At 43.2% G+C, this 21,246-nt stretch overlaps 1 protein-coding gene and 1 non-coding gene across 3 annotated transcripts in view; one reads left to right on the top strand and one right to left on the bottom strand.

Annotated features, from left to right (window-relative positions):
* The window catches only part of CTNNA3 (catenin alpha 3), a 421,206-nt gene extending 416,398 nt beyond the window's left edge, over positions 1 to 4,808 (bottom strand). For both annotated transcript variants that reach the window (XM_064716469.1, XM_064716470.1), the window contains exons 1-2: positions 4,706 to 4,808; positions 539 to 645 (exon numbers count right to left, since the gene is read on the bottom strand). In XM_064716469.1, coding sequence (XP_064572539.1) covers positions 539 to 645; positions 4,706 to 4,721 — 123 coding nt within the window. In that variant the 5' untranslated portion in view covers positions 4,722 to 4,808. The remainder of the gene's footprint in view (positions 1 to 538; positions 646 to 4,705) is intronic.
* A 12,896-nt stretch (positions 4,809 to 17,704) lies between these two features.
* On the top strand, positions 17,705 to 17,786 carry TRNAS-UGA (transfer RNA serine (anticodon UGA)). Its single transcript has one exon. It is a non-coding gene; the product is annotated as a tRNA-Ser (tRNA).
* Positions 17,787 to 21,246: the final 3,460 nt, after the last annotated feature.

Raw genomic sequence — 21,246 nt, 5'->3', positions numbered from 1 at the left:
GAGGGTTTTCACACCATCAATCACATCCAGGCAAAAATAAATAAAGAAAGGCAGACAAAATGAGAGAGGGGCAGATCAGTTAATAGTAGCTGGAAATAAAGTCATGATAGAAAAGAAAAGGTCACTTTCTGAGGAAAGTAACCTTAGACAGGAAAAATGAGTAAGGGAAGAAAAGACCAAAAAAATTTTGGGAGAGGCAAAGCTTCAAATAGGGAAAATACAACTTTATTTTTAAAGAATTACTTACTTCACACACTGGAATTCCATTTGCAGCGCATTCTACATTTAAGCATCTCACACTGTGCAAGAGACCAGCTAGAACATGCAGCATTTACTGGGACAGACTGGGGGCAAAGCTGGAAGTGACCAAAGGAATGGCCAAACCTGGAAGGCAGAGCCCTGGCGAGCTCCTGAGCCAAGGGCAAGTGCAGAAGAGCTGTGGGTGTGACTCTCAGAACAATGTCTTCAGTCAGAAGTTCTTCAGCCTTATTCCCTTCCCTCTATGGTTATCCTGATTATTTCTGCAACTCTAAAATACCTGAATTATCAGCGGTTCCAGTAATTTCTCCACTGTGAACGTCTGGATCTGCAGATTCCGGGGATCAATTTTCAGTTTAATGTTGGGCACTTTTGTTGACATTTCACCTGGGTACAAAACAAGAGAAGTGCAATAAGCCAATATTAGCCATGACTACAAGCCTCACTGCCTTCTGTCAGAGCCCAGAGACCACCTGTGTGAGTATACACTTGTTTCATAACAGAGGCTGATCTCAAGAAATACAATTAACTTTCCTGATTCCCCATTTCTAAACCGTTAAAAAAATACCCTGATACTTCCATAATCTGTAAAATCATAAAGTACATATAACTCCTTATGTTCACTCACAGATTAACTGACCACATGTTAAAAAAAAATACAGAGATAATTCAATTAGAATACCATTAAATAAAATCTTCTACTAGTCCAGAAAGGATCTTTAAAGCAAAAACATTAAATTCCATTACTGAATTCATCACAAAACAAACACATTAATGCTATGTGCACAATATGTTATCTCATTCCATGTGCCAAATTACAGGGGTTATATAATAAGCACCTTAAGAACAAAAAGCATATACAGCAGTGCTTAAAAGTTCTGGAAATTACCAGCAGAAAAAGGGAAACATTTTGTTATTTTATACCCTGCAAGAACAAATATTTTCTAAGTGTCAAGACAGATTAAGTTGAGAAAGCCTATTACTGAAGTCAATAAGATGGAAGTAAAGCCAAGTAAGGTCTTTAAAGTGAATAAATCATTCATTAGGAACTTGCTGCAGAATCTACTGATGTGAATGAATAGTTTCCACCAGGTTCACTGGGCCATGGCTCAGGCCATTAGCCTGAAATGTGTGTGTCAACAAAGAATTACAACTGCTTTAGCTGGATTGCAACCCATTATTGTCCCAAAATGAAAGACACTTTAGATTTTGCAGTAACTCAACTTCTTACAAAACACAGCTTGGCAAAGCCTTTTTAGCCAATAAAGACTTCAAATACACAAATAATGGATATCTGTCCTTTTTAAGCAAGACTTATTCCAACCACTGCTGCTGCATAATGAAGTAATGAGGCACTGCAATTGTGCAGGCTGAAGAGATATATTGTCACCTTCCAGTGAACCTGGCAGTGATTTAATAAAACAAGTATGGGTTATAAATTAAATAAAACACGTTCTGGGTTCCTGCAGCAAGGGGTGTAGAAATGGATCTGGAGAGGTATCCACATTTCACTTACAAGCAAAGATAATATGAGCAATAATCAAAGAATTAAGGTATCAAGCAAATTAGCATTTTGCCATTCTCATTAACGGTTACAGAAGTGGCAACTTTTTCTTTAATTCCAAACTATACTCGTGGCAGAGCTAAGCTCCCACAAATTCAGCTGCACCCAGGCAGTCAAGAGCATATGGAATGAACTGATTTTGCAGTTTTAATTCTGAGCCAAAAGAGAAAGAAATCTGAGATAAGACTGGCCAGAAAAAAACACTTATCCTTCCACAGATATGAATGGAAAGAGAACTCTAGAAATGTCAGAGCAAATTAAGTGCCCATATTTTACACATTTAACATTTAGATACTTTCACACAGAAGGTCCTGAGCTGGTTTCCCTGTGTCCACCCCTTAACCAAAAACCTTTTCATTGAACAAGATCCTGAGCTCCAGCTTCACTGGGATTGCATCACACCACACATTCCACACTCTGGGTAAGGTACATCCTTTTCTGCCACCTGTAATTCACTGGTTTTCTACATCTTTGGCCAAGATTTCAATGAGTGAAATATTGGCCAAAGATGTAGAAAACCAGTGGTTTGTGTTTGTAGAAAACCAGTGTTTAACTCAGTGATGTTCTGCTTTTTATTCACATGAGGAAAAATAATAAATCTTTATGATGGTGTTGGTTACCAACCCTCATCTTCAAAATTTTCACAAGTCTCCCAAAATATGGGCACTGCCTGAAATCCATCCCAAGAGCTGCAAAGAGATGGCAGGGATCCACAGTGCTGGGCACTTTTTCTGCTCAGACACACATCTGGTCAGACACAACAGCATATGGAATAAACTGATTTTGCAGTTTTAATTCAGAGCCAAAAGAAAAAGAAATCTGAGATAAGACTGGCCAGAAAAAAAAACTTATCCTTCCACAGATATGAATGGAAAGAGAACTCTAGAAATGTCAGAGCAAATTAAGTGCCCATATTTTACACATTTAACATTTAGATACTTTCACACACAAGCTCCTGAGCCACTTTCCTTGTGTCCACCCCTTAACGAAAAACCCTTTCATTGAACAAGATCCTGTGCTCCAGCTTCACTGGGATTGCATCACACCACACATTCCACACTCTGGGTAAGGTACATCCTTTTCTGCCACCTGTAATTCACTGGTTTTCTACATCTTTGGCCAAGATTTCAACGAATCTGCTTTTTATTCCCATGAGGAAAAAAAATAAATCTTTATGATGGTGTTGATTACCAACCCTCATCTTCGATATTTTCACAAGTCTCCCAAAATATGGGCACTGACTGAAATCCATCCCAAGAGCTGCAAAGAGATGGCAGGGATCCAGTGCTGGGCATTTTTTCTGCTCAGACACATCAGGGACAAGGGGACAGGTAAAGGATGGGAGCTGCCCTAAAGCAGCCACGAGCTGACTCAGGTTATTTTTCTGCAGATACATTCATGCTTTAAACCCTGCAGTGGCTTCCCCACAATTCCTTCATTTCTATCAAGGGTGTCAGCACCTGCTTTACTCAAAATGGAGAAATTGAACTGTTTTGCTGCTTGCTCTCCATTCTCACAGCACTATCTCCTCTGCTACATGCAATCTGCAATCTTCAGGTCTTTTCTAAATATTGGCAGAAAAATAAGTAGTTGGAATTAAAGTCAGTTCCTGTTACTAAAGGACTACCATGCACCAGGATCCCACCACAGAGCACTCCCAAACTTGGAAAATATTACAAATCCAACTCCATCTTTGCAGGTCGGAAAAAATGTGAATCCATGTGCCATGACTTTCCCTACTCTGGGCTGTTCTGAGGTTTTTGCTTGTTTGTTTGTTCCTTGCCCTTAGCACACGGTCCAACATCAGCATTTTTATCCTTTGCTTGAGCCCTGAGTTCCAAAGGCAGTTAAGGCAATAACAGCTTTTAGCCTTGAGTCAGGCCCAGAACGAGCCATCAGCTGAAAGTCAATTGCAAAAACTATTGTCTCTGAAAATTTCAATTATATTCTAAGATATAAATAACCCACTTAAGGGCTCACCTGCTGATTCCAGCAATATTTTTAGGTAAAATTCTAATGCTTCCTGAAACTTCCTTTTGTTTCTAAAAAGATAGAAATAGTTTTGCAAGCCAATGCAGCGAAAACCACAAGACCTTAAATTATTCTGAAAATCTGACTACATATTTTTAGCTTACCAGGCTCTCCTTGCTGTTATATACCATATAGGCTAATCAATATTTCAATTGGGTTCTTTAATTATTTCTTTTTAACTAAGGATAAGAGGTGATAGAAAGAAAAATAAACAGCCAGTAAAGATCATCCTGAGATTTTCTCTGGCATTTCCACTTACTAAGTGAACCTCTGTCCTTCCACATCATACTCATTAAGATGACAAAACCTGATGTTTGCCTCAGCGAAAAAAGTGCAAATCAACATTGCACCTTCCTTTTTTCTTATTTTAATGCATTTGTCTACTGCAGTACATCCCCCTAAGCACAGCAGGGCCCTGCCTGAGATATTTTGGTAGAAGGCTGAATAACCTCACACTCAGTCAGATTAACCTCTACAGGAGGCAATCTCAGCCCTGCACACCAGCAGCTCTCACAACACTCAGGATGTTAAGCAGGTGTCACAAGACACAGCTGTGTCCCACAACAGCCAGAAAAGCAGCACACTCCTACCACATGCTACCAACCTCAGGATCATGGAAATTCTGTCTTTTCATCAGATGTCAGAACTATGGAGTCTGTTGGTGTAGTAAGAAAAACAGAAAAAGAGCCAAAGTCTATATCCCTCTGCAATGCAACGTACACTGTGCACAGACAGAAAGCACCAAGTGTCAGAAAGCAGAGCCAAAGCCATTCTGCATAAATCAGAAACCCTGGACTTTAGAATCCATTTGCTGCCAGATTGTTAGAAAGCCAACAGTGCATCATCACTCACCTAGGCTAGCAAACATATGGTCCAAAAGCAGCACTAAAGCACTGTCTATGTAATTTCCTTGTGCTAGGAACTCCAGTGGCAGTGCCCTGGCTGCCCAGGGGCTCCTGAGGCATCTGCAGGCACTGCCTGACAGGCTCCCAGTGTATTTCAGGGTGACTGACAGCACACAGGCTGGCAGGGGGATGGGCATCCTTAAAGCTGAACACTGGAGCACCAGCCTGGCAACAAAGCTCAGGGCTGGAGAGGTTTTCAACAATTAGATGGCACAAGGCATGAAATGACTTACACTCGCAGCGATTGTTCTTGGAATTTGCAGCACAGAACCGTTCTGCCATGCATTCTGTGTGCCAGCCTCAGTGTGCAGGCAGTGACTCACCCTCACACTCCTGAGCTGGACAGCAAAGGGATTCACAAAGCTCTCACCCGGGGACTTGGCACCAAATTTGTTTGCTCTGTTGTTTTTTTTCTATTGTATATGACACACAATCTATTATCCTAGCAGCTTCAGAAAATGCAAAGGCCTTCTACAGAATGAAGAAAAGTTAAAGTAGTCAGGATTTGTATTTTTTACAAGATATATATAGACAGGGCACCTGAGGATTTCCAAGATATGAAACATTGCTGAGAATATGTAACAGAATTGTTTTACTATTTGTTCTTAATTCCAGTATTTCCTATACAGCTTTATTAGTTGTTACAACAGCACTCTGGGAATAAACCTTGTCAGCCCTTTTGCTGCAGTCAGTACAGCAAGTGCAAATCAGACTCCATAGAAGGCACAAAAAACAATTACTGCGTTTTCCTTTCATTCTCCAGCTGACACACAAAATAAAGACACTCAGGATGCTAAAATCATCTAGCTCAGGCTGCTGTACCCTGCAGGCTCTGGAATGGAGCAGTGCCTCTGACACCTGGCCCATCCAACACCAGGTAAAGTCTGTAAAGCACCTGCTAAATTATTGAAATCTCCACACAAAGCTGACAGCCTACTCCATAACCATCTCAGCTTTCATCATTTCTTACCACTAGCAACAAGAAACATCATTAAGGCACAGACACCAAAAACGGGAGCTGGAGAAGGTGGCAAGATTCAGATCCATAAATAACATTTATTCACTGAAAGCCCCTTTATTTAAACAGGCTTTGCATTTAGGTGTAGGTTGGCAATGAAGTAACTGGAAGATTTTTTTCATCTTAGCCCCAAAAATTAAAACCAGAAAAACACAGCACTTCTTTTTGCATTTCAGTTCTGCCTGTGTTTATCTCCCTAGAGCAGTTTTTCAATGCACATCTGAAGAGCAGCTAAAATTCACAAGAAAATAAGATTTCCACCAAGTTCTTCAATACAGTTCTCAGCATAAATAATGTGATACATCAAACCTTACAAACAATCTACCAAGAAAACAGCATAAGCCTAGTTCTTTATGAATATTGGAGAATCCCCATGGCAAGCAATGGTATCTGATTAACCTAGTGGCATTAAAAGGTTTTATTAAGGTTTATGAAAATAAACAAAAAACTTTTGAGGTGGGATAAAGCATCTCACCTCAACAAACTTGTCTCATGAATACTTTCTTATATCTAGTGAGATGAAAATTTAAGATTTTTCCCAGGTTTATAACATTCAGAACAAGCTCTCTTTTCCTTGTTTAGTAATCATGATTATTTTCCCTACAGTGCTGTCTGTCAAAGCACTGTTTCAAGCAGAGGAGCTGTTCCGCTATCACATAAGGAAACAGAATCCCAGAGGAAAAATTAATTACTCCAGATCAGAGAGAATGCCAGTGGCAGAGCACTGCAATAAAACCACAACTGAAGCACCTTACCCTCACTTTCTTTAACTGAGGCCACAAAGCAGGCTGAGGAGAGCAGAAGATTTCCAGAAACAATTTACACTATAAACCTACAGAACATCATCTCTATTCCTTACTCCTGTGTCAGGGTTCCCCTGACACCAGTATTGCTCATTCCTAGGAAGGTCAGAAATGCTCTCCCTTACATGTCCTACCAGCATCTCTCCTCCTGTGAATGCACACACCTCAGGCAGCTGCAGCACCAACAAATCCCAGATGTTCCAGCAGTGGGAATCCACAGCCTGAGCAGCTCCACAGCCTTTGGAAATACTGGCATTCTGGATTGTTTCTCAACCAACAGCTACCCAAAAAATGTGTTACTGCCCTAAACCTACAGCCACTGCAGGCAACTCCTTCCCACTGCAGTCTGACAGGGAAACTGGGGACCTGACAGTATCTCACTCCCAGCAAACCAAATCAAATCCCTCACCAGAGGAGTTCCACTGCACATGCACCACTGTGGGCGACAGCAGAATTAAAGTAATGCTGCTAAGGCCAGAAATACAAAAAAAATCATATTTTTTAATCTATTTTAAATTCTTAAATAAAACCCCAAAATCCTTCCCCATGAGTCCCAGTGCTATTTTCACAGCAGGCAGTTTGAGGCCAGAGCAAGGACTCCCCTGTTTAAGTGGCACACAGCTCTGCCAGGGATGGCTATCTGAGCCCCTCATGATAGGTTAAGCAGGTCTGGCTCCAAGCCCTCCCTTTTGTTATCACATTTGAAGTGTTCCTATCTGTGTTCAGAACCAGAGACCCGGCTCAAATTAAGTTCAGGTTGACCTTCCACTAAAAATAGGATATTGTTCAACTCATTGAAATAATAGACAATAATAGAAATTCCATGAGGTGCTACTAAAAGATTTCAAATGTTATTTCTTTTAAATACAGTTCCCCATTTCCCCTTACTGCTATTTGCTGACAGTTATCTATGACAACACTACACTCTGCTGTTTGGCCTTAAAAATGTGCCAGGGTTCCTTCTCTTTTTTGCCAAGAGATGTGGTTGCTTCCTACCCCAGGATGCTTCACCACCACGTACCTCTTTATGTAACTAACTGATATAAATGTTATAAATGTTTGTATTATTTGTTTTGTCCAGTGACCTGAACAGTGCTTTAGCATTCTAAAACAGTGTTCTTCTTCCCCACTGCTTACAGACGTGCCCAAAACAACCCCAAAACCCCATCTGGCTGAAGTGCAGTCTTATAAAAAAACAACCAAACTTTGTTCCAAGGTGAATTAATTTCCAGCATTCATCAACGGGTTTGAACCAGGAGAAAACAGCAAGAGTTCATTATGGTTTCCTTCCAAATGCCTGTCACAAGGCCCAATTCTTTGCTGCTGGTTATCTCTGGGCTCCCCTAGGTCTGAACACAGCTCTTGTCTTCAATTTAACCTAACAGAAAAGTGTGCACAGAAGGGTTTTGAAATGTGCACAATGTTACACTGAATACAACAGCTCTCCTTTGGCCCTCTCTTATAAGAACTTTTTTTAAAGTATTTTGGAATTTTTAAGAAATGGTATAAAATGGTGCAGTAACTCATTATTTTCTCACTGAGGTGGGATAAACACACATTCACACAAACCTTCCTTCAATCAGGTGCAACATCCAGCAAAGCACCAGGAGCTAAGCTTTTTTAAACAACAGCACCCATGCAAGACTTTATTCTTCATTTTCCAATATTCCAGAATGGCTTCTCAGATTTGGAAAATAAGCAAACACACTGCACAACTTCAGCTACTGGCTTGAAGCGATAAGACCATGACAATTAAAATATTTAGAATGTTCAGAATTTTTTTTAATCATGTTTAAAAGTTTTTTGGTTTGGTTTTTTTTTTGGAAAGCTGGCCAAGAAACCCAGCCTTTTCATTTTTTCTTAACTTTTGGAGAGATTGTCTTATCAAGCAGCTCCAGTTCCATTTATAGCTTCATGCGCTTCCACCACGAAGAGGAAAATTGCCCACACTGTTCTTCAGTCTTACCTTTTGAATCAGGACTCCAGGGAAGGGAGCAGCCAGGACAGCTCTGCGAGCTCCACCTGAGGCAGCCGCGCTCCGGGGCAGGGACAGCGAGGCTGCGAGGCCTCTTTTGGAAGGGACAAAGTGGGAGGGCAGCGCGGCCCTGAGCTCCTCCCAAAACGGCAGCGCCTCTGCTGGAAGGATCACTCCGAGACAGCCAAGCCCATTGCCAAGCAGGCCTTCACAGAGCTTCCGGAACCTGCAGCGACACCAGGGAAGGCAACTCCTCAGAAATCCGTGAGGCTGAACGCGAGAAGGGAAAGGGGAAGGAGGAAAGCAAAGTGTGGTTGGAAATCCACACTCAAATACAGATGTGTCCGGTTTATCCCGGCTGTTTGAGGGGCCTGGAAGGCCCGTGGTGGCCTTGGGGCAGCCCGCGTGTCGAAGGACGAGAAGAGGCTTCAGTTCTTCTTTCTGGTTTTATGTTTATTAATTGTTTATCTAAAAGATGTTCTTTCAGCCGAACAGAGATCTGCACAGCAGTCAGCCATGAGCACACTCTGTCTCGTCCCCCTGACCGCCACGTATCTTTATACCCCTTGCTACGTATACAATATTTATCATTTTTCCCCAATACCATCTTTTGTTATAACTCGGTGTATTCTTAGTAATAACCAATCCAAATGTGCCACCGTGGCCAAAGAAGATGGAGGAGAGGAGGAAGAAGAAGGAGGACAGGACACACCCCAATTCCTCCATCTTACTCCTCTAAACCCCCCTGTACATAAATCCTAAACCTTGTGTCTCACTCTCTAATTAACTAATCCCTTCACCATTCACCCGGTGAAGCCCTCATCCTTGTCGTCTCCTGTGTAGGGTTAAAGTCCAGCTACCAGACACTTCTGGCAACATTCCAGGAGTCCCGAGCCCCCCCCAGGGTCTCGGTGGCTCAGCACCTCAGGACTGAGATCTTGAGATCCAACACAGATGCAATGTAGCTCTCCTTCATTGACCTTCACAAAACACTCAGAACACACTTCCAGATTGATAATTGTAAGATTTTCCACCAAGGCAGACATTTATAAATGGATATGAGTTAAGTTTTGCTAATCTGCTCACAGAGTAAATTAGATACAGTACACATAGAACAAGAAAACTCCTGAAACTCCCAAAAGGCAGAGGCTGCTCAATATTTGCATTTATTCTGCTGGAGACTGGACGTCTCAGATCATTCAATCTGAACATTTGCACAACGTTGGGCTGGATTTTCATTTTGGAAAATCTCAACCAAAGCACTTTGGCTGTTTGATGAGAGGTAAAAGGGGCACAGACAGCCTCAAGGCTGAGTAACCTGGCACTGCCTAACAGCACTGGGGAGACTCAACAAGGAATGAGGGGAAAAACACCCAAACTTAAGGAAGGAGCACATTGGGACTACACAGAAGAGAGGAGGAAAGAAAAAAAGAAATAAAAATACCTGAACATACGTAATAGTACTGAAACAGTTGCAAGGAACAGGAAAAAAATCAATCACATTTAAGCCCTGTCATGCAATGGCCAACTGATTTCAAAAGTGTCTTCTGCACTTAGAGATGCAGAGAAGGAATGCAAAAAAAAGGATTATGGATGCAAAAGCATCAAATATTATTAATATAAACTAAGCAGACTTTCCTAGATTATATAATAATTTATTATGGAGAAATGTACGTGGTATTGCCATATTAAGCTTACAATTTTATTCATAATTCATTCCTCTCATGATCATATTTGAAGCTTAAACCCTGAAAAAATCCTTCTTTTCTCACCTGCAGCTCATGAATTTAGAAGATATGAACAACAACAGACAGTTAAGAAAGCTGCTGGAGTAAGATTTAATTTTCTGAGCACTGTATTAAAACTGTATCATGCAATGCAAGTTTAAATCTCACCACCTGCAGTTAGTATTCCTCAGCATTCCTTAGCTCTCTCATTTACCTCATGAACGTTATTTAAAAGTTAACAACAAAAACACAATTCACTTCACTGCAAAGGTCAATATAGATAAGTGGATTTATGTAAATGATCCCTATTGCACTTTTCTAACCATCAGATCTTTGTAACTGCATCAGTGTTTTATTTATGAAGCAAATTGCTCTAGAGGTGAGCAGCAACCCTCTTTGCTTTGATAAACTCACTAAGAAGGGGTGTTAAAATGCTCATTTTATTTGAAGTTTTTTGACCCATCATTTTGAGTTATCAGATTCAGCTGCTTAAGGTAAACACCTAAAACTATTTTATATACTGTAGAATCCATCAGAAAAACCTCTTAGATACCCCAGGCATCCCACAGACTTCAACCATCTATGCATGGATGCTTTAAAAGGCTAAAAGTGTCTAAATCTCACAACTGGAGAGGAGCTGCTTCAAATTCTGGGCGCTTATTAAGAGGGATTGCTTCAAAAGCTGTGGTAACTTCATGGCAGCAGTCAGAATTAGCAGGGTTTGGACAAGGTTCTTGCCATCCCAATAAAAATAAGCACTATCTTACAAAAGACCCTGAAAGCATTTTCAGATGTTGCTGGCAAGGCTGAGAGGAGTGTTTGTACTAATACACCAAAAATGGGGCAGCAGGGGCAACTGTGCTCTCATTTCCTTGGCAAGATGGACGAAAGCAGAAGCAACTACACTAAAAGAGACCTCCTAAAACCCCTCTATAAAATATATTTTTGCCTACTTACATACTCATACCATTCATGCCACAGAAAGTCAGTGTGAAATGCTGAAAGTTCTGAGCAAAAGGCCACCAGGTCCAGGGTACACCAGAGTATCCAGAAATACCTCTCTGAGCCACATTCTCTCCTCAGTAAGGGGGGGACATCCATATCCCTCTTTGGCCCAAAATCCTCCCCAGTTTCTACACTGAAGGGGCCGTCTGCCTCGTCAGCATCCTGAATACACAGCACACCTGCATTCCAACACGCCCAGCTCCCTGCTTCCCTTCCCTTCGCCCTTTCATCTCCCACAGGACACTCTTGGGAGTACCTGGAGCCGGCCATGGCAACGCCCAGGCTGACCTGAGGGGACATAAGGGCAAAACCTGAGGGGATGGAGGGGGTCTGACCTGAGGGGAAAAGGGCAGAACCTGAGGGGAAAAGGGCAAAACCTGAGAGATGGAGGGATCTGACCTGAGGGGAAAGGGCGGGAACCTGAGGGGAAAAGGACGGGAACCTGAGGGGGGCGTCTGGTCTGACCTGAGGGGAAAAGGGTGGAACCTGGAGGATAGAGGGGGTCTTACCTGAGGGGAAAAGGGCCGGAACCTGAGGGGATGGAGGGGGTCTGACCTGAGGGGAAAAGGGCAGGAACCTGACGGGAGTGTCTGGTCTGACCCGAGGGGAAAAGGGCGGCAACCTGAGGGGATGGAGGTGGTCTGACCTGAGGGGATGGAGGGGATCTGACCTGAGGGGAAAAGGGCGGGAACCTGAGGGGAAAAGGGCGGGAACCTGAGGGGAAAAGGGCGGGAACCTGAGGGGATGGAGGAGGTCTGACCTGAGGGGAAAAGGGCAGAACACATTTAAAATTAATCAAATAAAGTACCCATGAATACAAAGCAAATTTTAAATCAAATCTAGTATTCATATCTGCGTTGGGTGAAGACAATCCTAGTCTTGGCCAGTGATCATCCAGGTAAGGAACCTGGCCGATTCACCTTTTCCACATACCTGCATCTCACTTACCTGGATTTCACTCCCACAGAAGGCAAATGAAAAATTCCCAACTGGGGAGTGGGTAAATGTACCCCAGAATGGCAGCAGGGCATGGACAGACTGTCTGACCAAACACAGGACCTCAGACACATCTCTGTGCCCACCAGTAGAGACCTCATCATCTTTTCTAAAATTATTTCAATTCAGCTAGGCAAAAGAAAATTTTATAATCAGATTCTTTAACAAAATTTCACGCTCCTGCAATAACTTTTGATGTTAGCCCTCACTTGAAACAGTTCAGAAATAACTCTAATTTTTAGGAGGGCACATTCCAATATTCTGACTCTCCATTTGGTTTCAGTTATTATCTGTAAGTAAGCCCAGTAATTAGTAATTTCTTTCTATTTACTTCTAATAGAAGCACTGAGTTAATATATTTCATATTTGTACATTATTATTTAATCAGCCTTGTCAGAATGATATTGAATCCCTAAGACATAATTTTACACAAGCAAAAAATAATTTTATCTAAAGAGCTGACTCTTAAAAACAGCCTGCTTACAAGGCACTAATTCTCATTCCCACTGAGAAACCATGCAGTATGAAATTAGTAGTTTGGGAGTTTAAATTGCAAAATTAATCATATTACCATAAGTGTCAGAAATGAAATAGCAATGACTGAAATTCCTAAACTTAGTTCTTGAGATTTACAGAAATCTCAAGACCTCCATTGCTCCAGATTTTCTTTCAAACTATCTTTTAGAGTTTTCATCAGGCAGATTTTTCTTGCATGGGAAATGTAAGAAAAATCTTCAGGTGAGATAACCAAAGACTGAATAAATAAATAAAGCATAAATAAAGGTGGGTTTATTCTCTTTGTTACTGAGTTTTAGCTTTCCTTCATTCAAGGTGTTGCAATTCAAAATGTACAAATATTTGATTTTGAAGAATTGGGAAGGTTTATTACTGTGATCTGTCTCTGAGGCATAGTAACAATTAAAGTGGTCATTTACCCAGGACAGTTGCAACCAGCCAGTACTGCAAACAGATTTAAAGTTTGATTTAAATTTAAACAGATTTAAAGCACAAATGTGACTAACCAAGAGGGAGATTTTCTGATGAAGGTTTTTTTCATAACTGACCATGATCTGGTTTAATTTCTAAAGCTTCTGCTGATCTGGAGGTACTAACACAAGGTGCACTGCTGATGCCACCTAATGTCATAATTCCTCTCTGTAGTGACAATGTGGAAAATAGCCTGTAAAACTCAGCAAAAAAACAGGTTTTAATCACAACTACTTTAAACAGGCTGTAGATATTGCTTTTATGGGGGGAAAAAACTCCAACAAACTGGAAAATAAATCAAACAAAAAGTCGTGTAATTTAAGATTTGAAGCATACAAAAGGTGAGTAAATCAGGGTCTCCATACCAACATCTGTGCTCAGAATGGGGACAAAAATGAAGCAATGCAGAATGGGAGCCAGAAGCCTATTTTACTTTCACATAGGTGGAAAGAATATTACTCTTTGTGGTGTTGCAGATGCACTATGAAAGCCAAGTCTCATTAATAAACCTACCAGGAGGGTGGTTTTGGCCCAAGTAGCATTTTCCTATGATATTAAGTGTAGTTGGATATTGAATGCATATCCATTTACCTTCTGTTTTCATAGAAATGTAGATGTGTGGATAAACCAGTTGCAAACAGGAACATTCTTTTTGTTTAAAACCCAGTAAACCTGGTAAAGATGTGTTAAAGAAAAAGGTTCCAATCCAGTAGCACACACGTGCCCAAATTTGCCAAGATTATTTATTAAAAATAAGAATGCAACAGAACATTTGGCTGCATTGGCACCTACAACAACATTCAGCGATATAATTTGATAATCTTGTGACACTGAGCCTGTAATTTCATTAAAATTTAAGTAGAACTAATAGCATTTTTCCAAAAATGATCTGTTACTGAACATTTGAGAGGATTAGAGGCAAAAGCAGATTCTACAGTCTGTCAACTTTATGAGCCACATTTTCAATAGTAAAATGAAAGCTTTGGGATAAAACTGTATGCCTCTTTTTGCAGATGCATGGGTGTTCAGACACCTCAATTAATATTTAGCTGCATGAGCAGGACCAGCACCAGGACACTTGGGTTTACCCAAACAGCAGAAATTCCTCCTTGTTCCTCTAGATAATGTTTATAAAAATACCAGTATTAATTGGGATACCTCCTCAGCTCTCCCTTCCAGCAGCCTCAAACCCCAGAGCACAAAGGACCAGCACCAGGACACTTGGGTTTACCCAAACAGCAGAAATTCCTCCTTGTTCTTCTAGATAATGTTTGTAAGAAACACCAATATTAATTGGCATACCAATGAATTCCATGGAAGCTGCCCAGCAGCCATTATATCTCAATAGATTTTGTCATCCTTGGCAAACAAACAAGGAAAAGTTTGATGTGTCCTAACTGAAGGAGTGAAGCCACTTTTGATTCTCTACCTGAAATTTGCCCCCAGATCCATTCTTAGGCATTCACAGAATGTCACATTTTAGCCATACAGAACTTTCCATAGTAAATTCTTATTTTCATCATCTGCATGGTTTCAGCTTTGTTAAATGATCTACAAAGCTAACAGAACAGACAGAACAGGAGGAATACAGAAGAAATACTCTTCAGTGTGCAGCATTAGTTTTCCTACTGTTATGTGTTTCTTCAGGGAGAAAACACAAAATTCTGTAGCCTTGTGGTGCAAGCATTATGTGTAAAACACAACTTATGTTGGAGTCATTATTTCATTCAAATTTCTTCAAGGGTGATGTCAAATTTACTCTTGAATATTCGAAGTTATGCATAAGCACAAAGTTGCTGTTCTGCCAACATTGCTGTAAATATTGTTAGCTTAGGCATAATCTAACCTATTGTTTCTGTTGCAAGCATCATGGACTTCTAACAGGAAGAAATGTTCAAACTAGTGAATTTGTAAAGCTGACAGATTGATTAAATAAAAGGGCGCAGAGCAGATGGTGGAGAAGGAATGGAATGAGCATTATAAAACTCACTGAGGTCAACTAAGATGAGAAACCTGAAGGATTGAAGTGCTTGGGGCTCAGTCCCTGTATTTCTCAAGAATCCACTAGTGCATTTTTGATACTGGTTGGTTAATCTGTCCATGTGCTACTGAAGATTTTTCAGTATCTGTCCTTGTTGCTTGAAGAAATTAAAAACATGAGAAAACACAGGCAATTCTATCCTAGCACCATTACTTTATACAACAGACCCAAACCAGACTTTTCTCTGTTACCTGTTCTAATGTCAAGACCTTGCTACTTTTAAGCAATTAATAAATAAAATTTCTGAGATTCCTTGGGGAGATAAATTCACGTTCCAAGTACACTCAGTCCAGTGGCACTCTGCATGTGTCCCTGACCCTTCTGCCAGTGCTGCTGGGCAGGGATGGCTGTGAGATGCAAAGCTGTGCTTGGTGTCAGGTACAAACAGGCAACGTGTGTATTTGTGAATGCAAATGTGTGGACCTCAACAAAGGAATAGGTGCAAATTCTAATAATAACTGAAGAAATTAAAGCATGGAAAAAGGCCTTTGAACCTATCTTTTGTTTGCAATTAACCCTGGTTGATTTAGGAGCATTGGAATTAAGGTGTTAAAGATGTTGCTTTTTGCTTGCATTTAATCCATAAAAAGCTCTGCAATAATAACCTTTTCAAGTATAATTTTAGAATATTACTTGTATCCTTGAAACTATAGCTTTAGAATATATATAAAGGAAATATGCTTATCTCATGCCTTATTGAAGCAGAGAAAAACAGCTTGAGAAAGGAAGATGAACATCACCCCAAGGGTTTGTGGTTTCGACCAAAGGGAAGCTGGACATCACTGTTATGGGATTTAGAGTCTCTGCAATTAAAAGGTGGACCCACATCTGGGGAGCTGGACCCCTCCAGATGGGATTGGTCTTTCTGCTTTCGGAAACTGGACCGTCACCATCTGGGGATACTCCTTTGAGATACATCCTGAGAAATTAAAATCACAATAGTGTATAGAATTGTGATGTAATAATTTGGAATAAAAATTGCTGATGACTAAAAGATTGGAAATAGAAACTGCTGAAAAAAACGGATGGGTACCCCTATAAATACCTGTAACCATCAATTATCGGTGTGCAGTTGGAGGGAAAACTTCCCCCACTGTACCCAGCGCTGTATTGCTCATACTTTACCATGTTAAATAATAAATTGATTGCTGCTTGAATATTGGCCTAGTCAAGCTTCTCATTCTCAACGTGGGCACCGCAAGGAGCTGGGGGCTGCTCTTTGTGCGCGCTCGCTGCTCTGCGGTGCAGCTTTGGCTGGCAGCGCTGGAGGTCACTGCAGCTCTGCTGGGAGCCTGAGATCCCCCAGGGACACCCAGCGGAGCCGTGAAGAGCTCTCGGTGCGCCCGCACCACCTCCATTCATTCTGTCTGAAATCGCACATTTCATCTCAGTCCTGTGCGTGAACACAGAGCAGTTGGTGTTGGTGAAAAACGCCAATCACTTGGTTTTAAAATGTTAAAAGTTTAATAGTAATAACATGGTTATAAAAAATAGTAATACATTTAGAGTAATAATAATTTGGACAATTAGGATTAGGACAATATGAGACAATAGAAACAAAGAGTTACGGACGTCCGAGTACCTTTTCTGGGCAAAATAAGCCCGAAAATGACACCCGCTAACAGAGGATTAATCCTTAAAAGCAACAGCCTGTTGCATATTCATGCACCTCATCCATGATGCATAAATTCCATTCAAATACAGGATTCTGTCTGGGCAGTGTCAGCTTCTTCCTCATAATCCTAGCGTCGTTCTGCCTGAGTGAGGTGGGGAGAAGTTCGTTTCTCCCGATAATGCAGCAATAAATTTTCTTTCTCTGAAACATTCGGGTGTCCTGTGGCTGCTATCTCAGTGCGAGTCCTTTCTACAGTGAATTAAATTACATATAAAGATCGTATGATAGACACCTTTCGAGATTTTGTAATAGAGATTTTGCAATAACCGAAAGAAAGCTAATGCAGCACCTAATGGCTGCTGCCTGCGCAGGAGTTCGTGGCTGCCTCCTCCCTGCCAGGCCCGCGTCCCATTCGCAGGGGCGGGCGCGGCCCGGGTCCCTCAGGCCGGGACTCTCCGGTGTTCACTAGGATTTGTTCCCCCTGTGCTGCTCCTGCCGAGCCGCGGCCGCCATTGGGATTTGTTCCCCCGGCGCCGCTCCTGCCAAGCCGTGGCCGCCATCGCTGCGGGACTGGCCCGAGTCCCTCACGCCGAGACTCTCCGGTGTTCTCTGGGATTTGTTCCCCCTGAGCCGCTCCTGCCGAGCCACGGCCGCCATTGCTGCGGGGCCGGGGCCGGGGTCGGGGCCGGCGGCGCCCATTGGCTGCACGGAGTGTGGGCGGGGCCTGTGGCGGGCGGAATGCCCTATAAGGCTGCAGCCGGAGAGCAGGAGCAGCATCAGCAGCGATGGCCGAGTGGTTAAGGCGTTGGACTTGAAATCCAATGGGGTCTCCCCGCGCAGGTTCGAACCCTGCTCGCTGCGGCCCGGAGGGGCTTCGCTTTTTTCGTTCCTCCCTCTTCCTGCCGGCCGCACTTTTCCTGCTCTCGGCTCCTCTCCGGCAGCGGCAGCGCCCAGAGCGATGGGCCGGGATAAAAGCACGGAGCGGGGCAGGTCCCGCACAGCCATCATCCCCTGCTGCGGGTGCTCCCGGGGCACCGGCAGGGCAGCATCAGCCGGCCCCGGAACATCGCCCTGAGAGCCCCCACAGCCTCCCCGAGCAGGCCGGGCCGCTGCTTGGGCTCTGCGGAGGAGGGAAGCGCGTTCAGATGGCACTCCCTGGTCACTGGCTCTCGTCCCATTGCTGGGCACCACCCGGCTCCACATTCCTGACACCCCCTCTGGATATTTGTGCACAGTAAGGAGCTCCCCGCTCAGTCATCTCTGTGTGACCCTGCGTAGGCCCAGCTCCCTCAGCCTTTCCTCATGAGAGATGCTCCAGTGCCCCAGCATCCTTGCTGCCCTGTGATGTTTATCCCACTGCAGCTCTTCAGGCCGTGCCCACCCGCTCCTCCCTGGCCCTGCCAGCAGGAACAGCAGCGCCAAAGCTGCAGCAGGGCCCGGGGCAAGGTGCTGGCATTGCACCTGCAGGCAGTGATGGGAGCCCTGGATGGAGGGGAGAGAACAGAACCTCGGCTTGGTGCTCTTTGATCAGCCCAGCTTCCAGGCCTGCAGGCAGGACAGACAGCGTCCAGCTGCAAAGCTCAGCATTCACCCAATACCTAACACACAAACAGTGTCCTGGTTCACCCAAAGGTCCATTGCTCTGCCCCCACGTCCTACAGCTGACACAAAATAAATTAAATCTTGTCAGCAGAAGGCTTCTCCATAAGGAATGGAGCTGCTCCATCAAACCTTGCCTTTCCTGAAGGAAGCTGGTCTGATTCCTCCTGGACCTTCAGTGAGCGTCCCCTTTTTCTGCCTTTTATGGCCTTTTGCACATGCAGGATGCACATACACGCACAGAAGTTATTATGCCATTCATAATCAGGGAAAACAAACCAAGGCAGCATTCCCCGACCGTCCGTGATTGGCTTAAACTGAGCTCTCACCCCACAGGTGTGTCACTGTCCCTACGTGTGGCCCCAGGGGAAGGGAAGGGAAGGGAAGGGAAGGGAAGGGAAGGGAAGGGAAGGGAAGGGAAGGGAAGGGAAGGGAAGGGAAGGGAAGGGAAGGGAAGGGAAGGGAAGGGAAGGAAGGGAAGGGAAGGGAAGGAAGGGAAGGGAAGGAAGGGAAGGGAAGGGAAGGGAAGGGAAGGGAAGGGAAGGGAAGGGAAGGGAAGGGAAGGGAAGGGAAGGGCTGCCAGCCCTGCCGGCAGCAGGGGGAGCGTGTGCACCGAGCTGAACCCAACCCCAGCACGGAGGAGCTGATAATCATCAATAATCATCATCTGCCGTCTGACAGTGACACAGCCCAACCACATACAGAGCGGCTTTATCTTCTGCTGTGTAATTTCATCAGCTTTGCAACAGCCTCGCTGCTTACACTTTCATATCCTGAAATGAGAGATGAGCCTGCTGGGGAAGGTAAGATAGCAATGTTGATGCTCAGGAAATTAAAGATACACAGTATCTCTTTTAATAATCATCTTCTATTATAAAACATATAAACTGCCTTTGTTAAAAATCTCATTTAAAGAGAAAAACAAACGACCTTACCTATCATTCAGCATTACTCAGCCTGAGATTTTAAGTCATGTACTGTCTGTGTTTATTGTCCAAATAACTCTTACACTGTCACTTGGCAAATGTTGGCAAAGCAACTTCCCAAATACTGGCTAAACAAAAAGGTTGAGGATGTTTTAGTTCTTGACAATCTTATATATCCTGCACTTGCACAAGTATAATATCAGCAAATAAATATATAATAATTTTATATAAATCCAGAATCCCACAATGCTATTCAGTTTCACTGTAAATAACTGGCTAAGTAGTTGCTTAATTTCTGTTTAAAAATAGTTCAAAGGCCTGGGAACACAGCATTGAACAACGTTCCCTATACTCTGTATTTTATCATCATACACCTGCACCCCATCTGCTGTCTCATAACTTGCAGATGAAAACTCCCCAGCCTTCACAAGTCCAGTGAGGGCTGGGGTTTATCAACACTTTTGTCTGGACTCCAGAGGATCTGGGCTCACCTCACAGCTCTGTTTATTTTCATACCAAATCCTTCAGAGCTGTGACACAGCACAGCGAATCAGAGCCCTCACGTACCCAAGCAATCAGGACCCTTTGCTGCCCACCTGAGTTACTTCCAAGGGGAGCTCAAGAAGAAAGAGGAGCTCACCATGTCTGCAGAGGGCTGCCCTGCTCCAGCTTGAGACTCCTGGGCCCTAATCTAATGAACAGTGTCTGGGCTTGCTGTTCCCCACCCTCTCTGCCGCTGTCTCCACTCTGCAAAGAGAGTTAAAGATCCCAGTGGGCCCCTGAAAACCACGAGCCTCTGACTCTGCTGCCTCAGTCACACCTGCACAGAGCCTGGGATGCACCACAACCCTGCCCCAGTTAAAGCTCCAGCGTGTGAATCACATTTGGTGCAGGGACCAGAGCACCCCAGAGCTGCTGCTGCAATGTCAGCTGGGACATTCTAAAAGTGCTGTATCTTTAAAGAAGCAGAGAAGCAGTTTCTGCTTGGGGTGCAGACCCTGGATGATCTAACACTGACTAAGCTGTCAGGTGCTTTCTCTACCTTCTAACACGAGGGAGAACTGGGCTGCCCACTCATTCCAGTAACTCTTTTACTGGCCAACAGGCCAGGCCCCACCTGGTTCTGGAGAAAGAAAAGCAGAGCAGGGTGCACAGGCTCCTCTTGTTTTCCAATCCATTTGACTTTGCTGTACTAAGAATAGATTCATTCAACTCAGGAAATACAGAAAAATGGACCATTTCAAGTTTAACACGTACAGAAATGGGAGAAAGGAAGTCTGTGTCGGTGGCACTGGTGTACTGGAGCACCAGTTAGAACCTGCCCTCCTCATGAGGGCAAGTACAAATTACAGGGCTGATCTCGAGCAGGTTGTTGCAAAACACAACTTTTGCCATGAGCTTTTACTGGGCCAAGAGCCTTCCAAATGTCTGCAGTTATTCATCCAGAACAAACACCCAAAGGTTCTTTGCCAAAACCAACCACGCAATAATTGGCTAATAATGACATCACTTTTAATGACACAAACTATTAGTTTGCTGTTCAAAGGTCTATTGTGTGTTCACTTCTCAAGGAAACCAGCTCATTAGGTGCTAAATCATCCATCCAAGCACCCCCTTGTACCTTTAGCAAGTAAAATGAGCAGAGGAGAATCTGGGCTGCCATCTGATTCCAAGTGCTCCAGCTGGCTGCACTCCCATTTTTTGTTGGAGAGAGAATTGTTCCCTATTACTTAGTATCCTTCACGTATGGTAAGAGTTTCTTCTGTTACAATTGTTTGATAGACATTCTATAAAAT

This window comes from Zonotrichia leucophrys, chromosome 6 (genome assembly GCF_028769735.1).
Source record: "Zonotrichia leucophrys gambelii isolate GWCS_2022_RI chromosome 6, RI_Zleu_2.0, whole genome shotgun sequence".
NCBI lineage: Eukaryota > Metazoa > Chordata > Aves > Passeriformes > Passerellidae > Zonotrichia > Zonotrichia leucophrys.
The sequence above is the reverse complement of the archived record's forward strand: the minus strand, read 5'-3'. Positions and strand labels throughout refer to the sequence as shown.